At 37.1% G+C, this 13,624-nt stretch overlaps 1 protein-coding gene across 1 annotated transcript; it reads left to right on the plus strand. All coding sequences in view use genetic code 11, as the record gives it.

Annotated features, from left to right (window-relative positions):
* Window positions 1–1,020: 1,020 nt before the first annotated feature.
* On the plus strand, window positions 1,021–2,455 carry EGR_06687 (Cardioacceleratory peptide receptor; the record flags this gene model as incomplete). The annotated part of the gene is made up of 3 exons (XM_024495936.1): window positions 1,021–1,390; window positions 2,232–2,338; window positions 2,360–2,455. The coding sequence occupies 3 exons, from the start codon at window positions 1,021–1,023 to the stop codon at window positions 2,453–2,455; spliced, it is 573 nt and encodes a 190-aa protein (XP_024349596.1).
* Window positions 2,456–13,624: the final 11,169 nt, after the last annotated feature.

Genomic DNA, 13,624 nt, shown 5'->3' on the forward strand with positions numbered 1-13,624 from the left:
AATGAAATGGGAATGAGTACTACAGCATTTTCTTGGCTGCTAGGGAAAAAAATCTTTTGTGAAAGTAAATTTGCGGCTAACTTTTTACTTGCTGAAAAGTGATAGAGCGTCAACTCGACAAGTGCCATACTCTAAGAGACCTTCTGCTGTGGTCTATTTTTTATGCGAATTCTCACGAGCTATTCATTGAACACCTTTTGGAAGTGGCATTTCCTTTTTTACGATAAATTCTTTAGATGTTTGAACTATGTATTTTAGCCTAATGAAGTCCTACACCCATTTGCCTAATGTTAGATCGAGAAGGTGCACTTGCACTAAATGTTTGTGTGCAAGGTGGCTACGCAATGAAAAAATCTTCGTTTTTTACTACCTCTTACGGAGAATCAGTACTATAGTTCCTTTATAGTCTATTAAGCACAGTGCGTTTTTATGATACCTAAGAAATCTAGTGTGCAATGTGTAAGTATTCTACAATACTAATGACATATTTTATATCGTAATGGTTTCAGATCTTGTGTACATCAACCTTTTTAAAAGTTATCTACAGTTGAAAAAAATATTTGATCGTATTTTGCATTACAATGCTCCATGATTTTTATAAAATCAAGTTGGAAGCACTTAAAGCATAGATCTTGGAATTTAAAGGATGTTACAAATTTGGAGCTACTTAAGATAGCCATTGCTAAACAGAAAAATTTGAAATCATTATAATGAAATAGTGACTACTTTTAATACAAATGCGTGTTTGGGAAATGTTTTTTATAAAACCTTTTCCAACAGCCGAATTAGTTGCCAACCATGAGTGGATAAACGAATTTCCATTGTGTTACACACTTAGTGTTGTCTTAACACTATTGCCTGTCGTTTTGCTTAAAAGTGCTTGGATTGGACTACTACATTGCATCAATTGCTAGTAGCAGAACAAACTTATCACCTGCTACCCCTTGTAGTATATCTCGATTTGTCCTTGAGATTAAAAGTCCCTGTTTGAGATGAATTTACCTCTTACAATTTAGTCCAATGCCAAATTTCGGTGAATCTGTTAAGGTCTACTTGACGAGCGTTGCCGTGACCGTGTTCATCCTCCCTGCTCTCTTCATAACCGTCTGCCATGTGGTCATGGTGGTGCGCATTTGGCAGGCTGCCGCCAACACCGAACAGTCACTGACGGTCCCTATAAATCAACCTGCGCAGGTGAAGAGACTGCGACACGCAATTGATAGCGTCTGCCATGAATGCCCAACCGTCCTTGCCAACAACGACAGCACCTCTCGTCCCTGCAATAAAACCGGTTTTCGCCACGCCGCTCCAATCCAAATGAAAACTTCACCCGGATGCATTCCTCGAGCAAGAATAAAAACAGTAAAAATGACACTTGTCATTGTATCGGGTAAATCTGAGCCTTACTGTCAAACCTGCCACAAAAAGTGTAGTAATAGACCGTAATAAAGTAGAAAATTGCCAGTTGAGTGCAATATTTGAACGTGAACCCAAATGTAAATACGGTTCAGTTAATGACAAGATAATTTTGTGGCCCTATTGGGAGAAAACGCATTTTGTTTTCGTATAGGAGGAGCTTTTTCACGTGGCAGATGTTTGTATAATATTGTTTGATGGAAATCTAGCCTTACACTGCACCCATTCGGTTTGGAGGAGTTGTTGTGATCTCGACAAAATGAACTTTGCCCTTCTGATTGACACATTATTCATAGAAGTTTGATTAAATATGAATTAAAATGGCTTTGTTCACTAAATTTCTGCACCACGAGAATGCTTAATTCCGTTGTATTTTAACGCACGAAAAGGTTATTTCATGCTTAAAACTAAATTGACTTCATTGTCTTAAAGTTAATTAAGCTTTAAAGAAAAGGAATAAATGTACCGGATAAAGAAGACCCTATTTTATAAACATTGAGAATGGGCGCAACAAACTTAAGTTAAAATCACAGTCAACAACTCAAGCATAAGAGGTGAATGAATGAACAGGAGAATCACAATACTTCTTCGAAAAGAAACAAAAGTAGTATCGAGTGATAATTAGAGAATGGTTCTACAAACATTGATACCAAATGAACAAGGCCAAAAATTAATTGCTTATAATTTTAGAATCTACTAGTTATAATCAATTACAAGCACTATTTTTGTTACCAATAGCATTTGTTTACTAAAGCACCAACCGGGTGCAGATTTAGGTGATCAAATTGACAACTTTATTCCATGTTTTTTTGCAGTTTATATCATCTGCTGGTGTCCTTATATGATATACAACTTGCTCATAACATATCGTGTTATTGGACCCCATACACCGAATCTGATGGCAATTTCTCCACTCATTCAGGTTTGTCGCATTTATCTTTAGGATTTACAAGTACCCACATGCTTGTTCGAACGAAATCTAGATCTCATAACAATCACTAATTCGACAGCGAAAAAAGGTTTTAAGAGAACAAGCTAATTTTTCTGTAGTTTTTCGATTGACAAAAGCACTAGTGATGCTAAAAATATGGTAAAAATGCATTAAATATTTAGCTGAATAAAAAGGCGCCTTAATATGACATTGTACTTGAGAAGAGACCAAGAACTCTATGTTCCATTAAATATTGGGCGAATTACGAAACCAGTGATCTTGCGGATTACTCTAGATATGGAGCAGCACGTTCTACTTTTTACTTTGAACAAAGTGGGCTTTAACTACTTAATTTCTCAAATAAGTTTTGTCCATTTTTGAATAACAATATTTTATGGGAATCTGGATAGCTTCATTTTGTGTAAGGCAATATTTGCCGCTTTAAAATTCGCAAACGATTTCGGACATGTGGAGAGTGTTTTCTTCCCGGAGGTTGATAACATTATCTCGACCGACTGAGACGATGTATAATTTCCGGAAGTCGGCAAAAGAATTTGAAATAAAAGGGGTTCTACTTTTCAATCCCATATTCACTGCACCGTTAACAATGATTATGTTGGGGAAACACAATAGAGCCTTCATTCTATCTGTTCATATTCATCCAAGAAGGCAATTCTAACTTCAAAGGAAGTGCATTGTCATTACTCCTCACAGAGTAATAACAGGAACGAATGCCGACTTAGACTTTAATGGATAAAAATGAGTACAGCCTACGTCAGAATACGAGCGAGTTTCTGTATGTGCATGCCGAGGTGTCAGTCCCATTCAGATCGTCTAATCTTAACACCTTCAGAAAAGAGTACGCATTGAAGCGATATTGTAAAACGCCGAACAAAAACCGTTTTGCGATATAAAGCTAGTAGCCCAGCTTACTGCAGAAGGAAGTAAAGATTAGGTAGTTGAACAAATTATGTACAAATGAAGATTTCTCAGAGAAACGGAAGTGTAACTCATTAGTAGATCTAAGAAAATGTCGTGATGGCACTATGATGGGGTTTCGGTCCTCTAAACCAAAGAGGAAACTCGATTTTCCGAAGAGTTGTAAAACCTAGTGAAGTTCATCTTTTTACTCCCAAACGTCGTCTTACTTAGAAAACTGTCACTAAGTGAAAGCGTTTTATACCATGAAAACCTCACACTTGTTATATATTAATCTGTTTATAGTTTGTTGTTTATCTAGGTTATACAAATGGAACAATTAGGATTTAAGAAAGTGTATGAAATTTAGGCGCATCTTTAAGATATTTTGGTTTTCTTAATTGGAGCAACATTTGCATTATATATCAAGTTAATAAATTATTCCGCGTTTATGCGACTTTGCAAAAGTGACGAATGAAAACAGTAGCGGTCACCAAACATGTTGGTAAATAGGTGTAGAGTTTGAGTTATTCTTCTGAAACACCAACAACTTTGTTAGAATTTTCGCCTTTTGGCCTACATTTAAATCAATTAGGGGTTTTCTTATCAGTGCAATCGCATTAGTAGTCCATGCAATTGTACCTGACGCCAGAGCAATGTAGTTGTAATTTCAAGACATTTTTTCATACGTTAAGTATACGTATGCATGTCTCAGCTGTAAGTAAAACGCACATAAATTTCCTCAAGATTTCAGTTTAGGATAACGAATAAGTGATACCAGAAAAATTTGAACCAAATGCAATAATTATAAGCTTCATGACAAGAAAAGAGACTTCTCTTTAGGAAGTTCTTGTCCCACTCTCTCACATGTTTCAGTTTGTGATGACATTTTCAAGATTTTATGCAAATGCTTAAAAATCTCATGTGACACATATAGACTGGAATGCAATGCTCTATTTTAATGCATTTTTCATTGCCAAGCGAAGTTGTCCAAATGAAACGTGAAATACTGTTTTATACTTAAAGTGCTCAGGCCCATCATACTATACCCATGCACACGTCTGAAAGGTACAATAGAATGACATTGGTCACTAGGTTAATGAAAATACTGTGATGACGAGTATCTGCCGAGACGGTGCATTTATTACTCGGTTCAAATCTAAACATTGTGTGGATATATATGTGAAAGTTCATCAAAGTATAACAATTCTATCTATGTAAACCCTGTTTCAAGGTGAGTACGGTCGAGAGACGTATATTTTTTAAATTTCAGTTTAAGGAATTCTTACGAAAAAACTTAGACCTTGAAGTTGGATGATATTCTAAATTTAATCTTCAGAATTATGGCGAGAAAACCAAAACACTTCTCATTATTATGTATTTTATTTGTGTGAGGCCTTTTAAGAGCAGACATTGGCTGGTTTTTGGTCTTAAGCATTACAACCATGTCACTAGCGTAATCGCAGGCCTTTGCTGCACTTTATTGCACACATAGGCGCTTTAGATATTTCAACTACCACAGCCTATCAAATGGTGGTGGAATGAAGTTCCACTTTTTCACTATCCGTGGCAATCAAATTATGCAGTCACTGGTTGCATTATGCACGGTACTTCACTGCCACATATGCTAAAGCATTAATCATTACTGTTTTATTTCGGTTATTGTTTCAACCACCGCTGGTACTTTGCTCTTTCCTTTGCTCAATTCGACTTGATAAAAATTATGGCTTTTATAAATTAATGACCAAGCCTCGGATAACACGAATTTTATCATGGCAGTGCGCCTGAGGAAACGCCAAAAAGAGCATATTTTAAAGGCACAATTTGGAAGTAAGATAAATTATTTTTTGGCAGCCATAATATAGGCATGCATTCTAAGATAGTAGTATTTTAATACAGTCGTATACATTTTTAGAAAATTATGAAAACTTGGCTATCCCCTTTGCAGGTTACAAATGCCGATTTGTAGGCAGTGCTTGGCATGGTAGCAATTTACACTCATCATAAATTAGTGTGTACACGATTGTTGGCGTAATTATGTCATGTGAAGCTAAAACAGTCATGAGTTGAAAAACAAAACTCACTAATGTGAAAAGCCTTCATTTGAAGCCAAATATGACAGGCTCGATTTGTATTTTAGGAACAACCCTTGTATTTAGTAGTATCAGTATCTGCCCATCACGAAAGGCACATACACGTTTCGTTCAAATGCTATGCACATACCGGTCACCCCGCCAACCCCTAATGGCCTTGGTCTAAATTAATTAGAGACAAAATTCCAATTTTGAATTATCTTTTCATTATCCAAAATTACTTACTGTAATTGGATTAAGCGACTCATTCCAAATTGTAAATGCAAATTACCAAGGCTCATGGATAGTAAAAACTGTGCTTGGGAATTACTTTAATCGTTAACACTATTTTAATGTATTACACGATTTCTCGGATGAAAAACCGTTTATCTTTTATTCAGCATTTAGTAACTCTGAATTCTTCTACGAATCCCGTTGTTTTTTGGATGTTCAGCGCCCATACCATAATAACGGAACGTCGGAAAAATCGTCGAAGGTAGGTAAAACTTATGATGAGCTTTCGCACACGTACAAGTCATGATAACAAATACCACCTGAAAACCGGTATCTACAGAATTGATTCATTTTACAGATAAGACACAAAAAAGTATAATTTTATATTTTTACCTTGCGAGGGTGTCTTTGAATTGACACTGTCCCTGTTGCGCGTTAGTTTTGAGTAAGTGGTGCCTTTCAAATCGATTCGGACGCTGTAAAGCCCCTCTAGCAATAATTTAGTTGCAAATTTTTCTTCAGCTGCATTAATACGTTTGTGGATTCGGCAGAGTGGCAAACATTTACTAAAGCTTAACTGCTCTGTGAAATTCGTTACTTTTATTTCATGATCAAATGGAGCGGAGCGGTGTATAGAGTTTAATCAGTCCACCAGAGATAATATTATTGAGAGCGTAACACCTCATTGTAATACGTCGTACTTAAATATCAATTAGGGTTTCGTAGATTAATACCTATGTTAGTGGTACGCTAGCTGTACGATGTCTCCGTAATAGTGAGAATTGGGCCATACATTCCAAATTCTTTTTGGGAATTCTAAAGATAAAAAGGGTCGCGTTATAGTTTTTCAATGAACGCAGGAAGTATACACTTATCAACAAAGCTGTGCTTATAATGCTTGTGGAGAGTTACATTCGGACAGACTAGCTTATATTAGCGAAAACTACAATTCTAGGCCCATTCAAACCACTGGCCTTGCATTAGCCCGCATTCTAAGGAAATACTTCTGGTCAGAATCGCATTTATTGGGAGAATCGTAATGAAGTGAAGCAAAGCGTAAACACAGCGTGAAACATCAATTAGACTGAATGCAATGGAGGTAAAACAACCGTTTACGTTCTTAGTAACCTCTAGTATAGCAAAATATTTACTTTCAAAATTACGCAAAAATTTTAAAGAAATTGTATTTTTGGACAAGTAAAGTAGTGGAATCGCTCACAAATTTGGTACGTTAGCCGACCCAGCTACTCTGCCCTTAATCACTATTCGTTCACCTAATATTTTTTATTCGGACAAGTAGTCTTAAAATGCGCCTCAAGTATCGACAAGTGTACGAAGATGTTTCTCTTTACGAGCAAGTCATAATTTGTAGCTGCAAATTGCACTTCTACACATAAGATTCGTTTCCAAGCAGCATCCTTTAATTTTGCATGAAACATTCATTTTATGTACGCGATGCATTAGGTACCCTTCGTCGTTGATGCTATAAATGCCCACACACAAATGGGATTGCAGCTAAATTTGCCCCCCATCGTTGAGGATTTTTTTCACATATCCAGTGTTATGTGCGTTGGACAACTCGTACCTCCGCATTTTTGACTAAACTGTTCTTTGAAATTGAAGCATGACCATTTCGAAGGTGAGGTAAAATACGAGAATAGGACCTGTTTGAAGGAATGGAAATTGACTGATTATTTAAATCTTGTTTTCATCACATATTCTCCCATTATACAAAAAATGGACCTCAATTAGACATTTAATTCGGTAGTTTTCGATGAGTTTGATGATGCTGTGATTGTTTTAGTAAGGTGGTTCAAAGATATCACCGTAGATGGAAATGCAACTCTCGGAAGCGCATGTGGCACGATCATTCAGACTGCAATGAGGAGATGATGATGAAGACGCGACAGAACGACCGACACTTCAACCAGCCACGCATTCCCAATGCTAGTAACAGTAATCAAAGAGAGAGTGAGAAGACACGTGTCAGTGTGGACGTGGAGGTCTCATGAATGGACAGTATCTTGCCGTTCCGCCAGAACCGTTAAGTTGTACATAATACAACCCATATATCAAATTTTACCATCGTCTATTCTGGATTTATCTCTCTGTGGTGGGACATGAACGCAATGATGCGGCGAATAAATGTGCTTAAATTTACATTTCATTGGTGATATTTGAACATTTTAGTGTTCGAGTGAAAAAGTAGGGTCAATTCAGGAAGAAGTATTATGCTCAGATTATTTTTAGGCACTTCGCGCATCTGCGGAGAGATGTAGGAGCATTTCAGCATTAACAAATATGATTTTATTTAATTTAGTATGTCTTTAAAATAGCAAATAGTGAATCATTTCTCAGTGCGCATATTTATAGTCCAAATTTAGAGATAGAAGAACTACCACTGGGTCTGTCATTATGTAGTCGCCAGCTACTTCACTCCAAATCATTGGTTTCTCAAAAAAGGCTTTAAAGCTAAAGAGGAGTGCATTGTCACCGAAGACATTTACTTCCTTAGAAATGGTTTCACTGCCTTTTATTTCACGTTGTGGATTTTTCTGCATTACAGTTATATTTCATCTTCTGAAATTTATAATTTAAATGTTTCCTGATTGCAACTGAGGTGGTGTTCTAAATTAGTGGCCTTTTGATTCGGTTTAATTTAGTGTCTTCTTGAATTTTGATTTAAATCGGAAAACCGTTCCCCACACTATCTCAAATGAAAACGGTTTACCTCCTTTCATACAACTTTGTCAATCAAATGTACTGCGTAGGTAAGACAGACCTGTGGTCTGTAGACAGGCGAAACTGATAGCGGATGACATTGTTTTATGTGCTGATAAAACAACTGCTAAGTCAATTTACATTGCACAAAGCAACCACCGCCAAGTGCGTAACTTCATTCCAAGAATCATTACAACCCATTGGATGCTTAAAGCAGAAATCTTGCCAACTTTTATAATTTGTTGCCTTGCGCACCTGCAAAAAGTTGATTATGATAATTCCTAAACTTGGAATTTAAAAGATGAGCATAACGAGTTGACAAATCCAATGTGTAAGACAAAAGGACCTGAATTGAGGTAAAAATGTACGCTGGAGTTGCTTATAGAAGGTTGTTTCTTATAAGTTTAGTAAAAAGAATAGTTATATCTACAAGATTTTTGCCCTTATTAGTCCGCCTTTAATTTCACACATTGCTCGGGAGGGGAAGCACTTCATAACAGACCACAATATGAATCCTTCGTGGTGCCTCATAGTGTGCATCATATCATGGCGGGATCGCTATAAGTACATTGGTGGGTGGATTTGGGCCACTAAATTATAAACTGGGTAATCTCCTTATTGTAACCCCATGTTTTCTACTTTACTTCCACGCAGTACTCATGCAAGTTACTATAAAGTAGTCGTGCCGTAGAAATTTTCAATTACTTTTCGATTTATACAATTGAAAGGACAGAAAGAGAGATAAAAAGTGAACATCTTATCCTATGTAAGCGCGTGGTTACTCTGAGAGCAGTTAAATGTCGAATAGCCAAATAAGGCCTTGATAGGGAGTTTAATCCATGAGCAATACGGCCCGCAGATCTTTGTTGTGTAATCAGCGTATCCTAAAATAAGCTTGTAATAAAGTGACGATTGTAGGATACTTAATCATACTAAAGAGGCGTGTAAAAAAGGAGCCTTTATGTCTTTTCAGAGGTGGAGATAACCAATACCGGCGATCAACTTGGTTAAGGGATGGTGTGTACAGTTGCTTTTATTAAATTTGTTTACTTCCTCAGTCTGATACGCGATTAAAAGCAATGTCCTTTTCAATTAAACCTACATTCAAATGTGCCTTTAAAAGCTTTTGCTTCTTCTGTAAACACCAAACATTTTCCGAGAATTTTTTCCACATATGAGTGATGAAATGAATGACGAGCACTTGCCTCTGACTAAAAACGTTGTCATGTACAAACAAGTATTTACTTTTAATCATCGCAATGCATCCCAAATGTTGCGCTCCGTTAGGTCTGTTTCAAATTTTCCTCTGACAGGTTGCTCTTTAGGGAAATTCCAACTCATTAGCAACAGTAAAATGTTCCGCAACTAATTTACAAATTAAACGCTAGCGTTGGCAATACTGCCAGTTCAGCCAGGTTGGTGAAACTTACATTCAGATCTAGAGTCGCAAATTTTACAAACTTTTTCAGAATAGAACTACACTTACTTAATCCCAATACCAATTTTAAAGCAGACCCTAATTTAAGCCAAAATTACAATTCGCATCATCCTCCGTGTTCTTGCCTTGACGTTGTTCTAAAAATGCATTCACAATTAATTTCAATATGATCCAATCTGTGGGATATCCTATTTTCTCTTGCCAAAGATTACGCATTTCTAACATTTACTTGCATGATTTTGGTAAAATTGTGTTAGATTATCGCATAATTAACACCTATGATGCTTTCTGGTCCTATCAGCCCGGTTTTCGCTTATTTAAGGCCACGCTACTTCTTTATTTATGCTACAATTAGGCGTCGATTTGTGGTGTTTGAAGGGGGTTGTAAACCACCTCAAAAAATTTTCATAAAATATGATTGTCGTCTAAAATGAAACGTTTTCTTGCCTATTACTGTCATTTATTTGATTTGAAGTGATCCATCCTCAATAGAAACGGTTATTGCACTTGTTAGTTCAATGAGACATGTCCAGACGATATTAATTCGTCGGGGGTAGTTTCCACCACTAAAAACAGGTGGACTTAGCAACCACTTGAAATGCAACTGTTTGTCCAATATAAATTTATGTAGCATAGTAATTTTAGGAGTTAATTAGGAATTAACCTGACCGATTTTATCCATTTTTTTCCTGCACCCTATTTATAAAATATTATAACGTAATAAGTATACGTGTAGGCTAAGCCGAACTAGTATGACTATACTGTTTGGCATCTTGATCGTTGTAGGTCCGCATTTTGGTGGAATAAGGCGGTAGAGTTGGGAAGGACATAACTACACTTTTGAACCCAATGCGTTATAGACACGATGAGGAACATTTGGGTGTAAGTGGCACGTAAAACAGCCATAAACATATGGGGTTTATCAACAGGGAAATACTGCATATTTGTAAATATCTAGCCTTATTTAGCTCATTGAGTTAACTCGTCCTACAGTTCTTTCAATCTCCAAAATTCGGTACTACTAAATTCCACTTTTACTTGTATTTTCTTAATCGCCCTAGCGAAATTCTTGCCCACTCTCACCCTATCGTCTGTTATTTAGAAATAAAATTTGTAAATGCACGATGCCCAGAAAGCGTTTCTGTTTGGAAATTTTTCTGAAGCCGGCAGTTGAAGGAGTGCACCATTCTGAAGCGTCGCATTACAGTATATCGAAAATGATCACTCGTTTTACATTGTATTACACTGATACCTTCGGTCGCTTTAGCTATGGAAATTTAGGTATGCAAAGATAAAAAATAACAAGTCATTTCCCATTTGTGGTATCAATGTATCCATCCTCTTCTTCTTATCAGTGGACATCTTAGGTTCAAAGGTACTAATCAAAAATCAAAAACCCAGTAGTGGTAATTACATCGCATGTATTACATAATGATATCGGTGGTAGTCTGAACAATCTTATGATACAACCCGGTAGCTTTTATCTGGGATAGAGGTAAATGGTAGGTTTAGTAGAGGTCATGAAGCGGTATTCTTTTACAAATGCGGTACAGTCTGGCACCAAAATTAATTAATTCTCTTTAAGTATTTGGCCTGACTCGGATGATCCAAAGTCATTAGCAGGCTTCTTTGTAGAAAAGAAGTAAAACTGATTAGGCAAAGCAATTTTACTGGTCCCTCTTGCTCAAACCTCATTTACGCTAGGGTTGGTCCCAGAATGTAGTAGCCACGTTCAAGATTGGAACCATGTCATCCTATTTTCCATATTGTGTTTTATCGTTTCACTTTAAAATGTACATTTTGTATGCAGAAATACCGAAAAAGACTTTTTCTATTCGCTTCCTGAAGCAAACCACTTGGTTACCTAGTAATGGATTTATAAATTACTTTTGATTATTCAAATACAAATATTTTGTTTCTATTTGCTTTTATTTTGCTCGTCTAATGACTTGCATTCCTTTCTCATTTATTACAAAGATTGCATTAGCACATTTGAATTATTTGCCTATTTAAAGTGTGTTGTGATAAATAATGCCTTTTATGTCTTGCGTTTGTCACGATTGTGGTTACATTTGATAATACCATAAAAGTATCTAAAAAGGTTTCTGGCAAGAATGACGGTACTGCTTTCTTCTTGGCGATAGTGATATGCATATGATCTCTCAAAAAATAACTCTGGATGGCCAGACAATTATTTATGAGTCCGATTCTTATTTTTCCATATTGTTCAATTTGAGGTAAATGCTTATTTTACCCTTGCAAGCATAAAATCTGATAACTATAGTGCCCATGAGATTTCGTCCTCCACCTCAAATGTACTATGCGTCCGCATTTAGCTGAGCTCGTTAACACTGGGGCCTTTCACTTCCGATATCCTTATGGCGGCATAATTTTTAAAAGGAGAAAGCTTTCACAGACTGATCAAAATTCATGAAAGCTACTCCGATGGCGCAAAATACCGAATTAATTTGATTTTGTGCAGGAGGTCTTGATCGAACCAACAGGGGTGTAAATCGGGATGGACGAACTCCAAAATAAAAACAAGTATAGAGTTTAGACACTGATAAGGCCTATATATTTTATAAAAATGAAGAGTACAACTTGTAACGACCTAAATACTCATGCAGTCCAATGACTATATATATATATATTTCTTTAAATTATTTTTTGTACTCACTGCTTTTTTGGAAAAGAAGGGAATAACTTTGATTTAAAACTCTTAGTTGTTGGCAATTAGTGCAGAGAACGCTAATTTTTAAGCATTTTGATCTGGTAGATCATTAACTGATTTTTTGATTGAATCTTAAAAAATGTGTGGGCAGCCAGGTTAAAGGCGATTCAGTGCTTTTATAGCACACGTTGACATGTTGTCCACTGTTCTCGAAGGAATACAAAAGTTATTTCACCTAAGGTGTTAGGCAACGATGATGTTCTCTTTTCACGCTCATTTATGGCTAGTAAAGGCTCAAATTCTATCTAATGGCGTAATTGCAGCGACTCGAGACTTCCCTAAAGGCAAAAGAAAACATCAAGCCAAGGGGCTACTGGCGTGGCCTGGAGGCTAGCCCACTTGGCGAGGGTACAGTGGCAGAGCACTTGAGTAGTCCCTTTACCAAAACCGAGAATTAAATAAACAACCAATCTATTATACAGTCCCTCTCCTCCTTTGATTGTCGTCCCCAGCGCTCTGCTTGGTCAATCTTCCACGTCGGCTATTACAACGTAGTCGGTGTCGTAAGAAGTCCACCCACAATCCAACCAATTCAGTCACCGAATTTCTATACTGCTGAAGAGATACCTGAACGCAACGTCACCGACCCCTCTTGACAGTTCCACCGGATCCGTAGTTTCACCCAATTTGGAAAATCAATTAAAGGATGGGGTGAGATTGTGTTGACCACAGCTAGTCGTAGAAACACTGGCCTAAAAGCAGAGTCACTTAATAAAGGACGGGTTTTAAAGCAGTGTCCTGGAGATAAGGCTTCATGTTTATTTATTTGGGTTCTATCCAGCTGGTAGAGAAGTGGAGGAGGTATTGCGTGTAAACTTACTTGATACCGTCATGAAGGTACAGTGGACATCTCCTTGAAGAACTTTTCCAGGTGGTTCTCGGTAGCGTTGCTTCAGTTGGTAATAGCTTTCCTGTCGAACATGGTATTGGGATAATTGCCCAAGGTAAACGTCATTTTCAGCCCTGCTAGGCGTGATCACCGATTCTCCCATCCACAGTATATGCACTCTTTTCGTCACATTAAGTTTTACCACCCAGTGGTTGAAATCAGAATAGATGTTCTTTAGGATCGGGTTCGCTTTTTGCTGCCACCAGTGTAGTGCCATGAGACTTCCCTGAAGACGAATGAAGGCATAATGCCTAAGTGGAATATGTGTTGTCGA

Source organism: Echinococcus granulosus (genome assembly GCF_000524195.1).
Source record: "Echinococcus granulosus chromosome Unknown EG_S00062, whole genome shotgun sequence".
Classification (NCBI taxonomy): Eukaryota; Metazoa; Platyhelminthes; class Cestoda; order Cyclophyllidea; family Taeniidae; genus Echinococcus; species Echinococcus granulosus.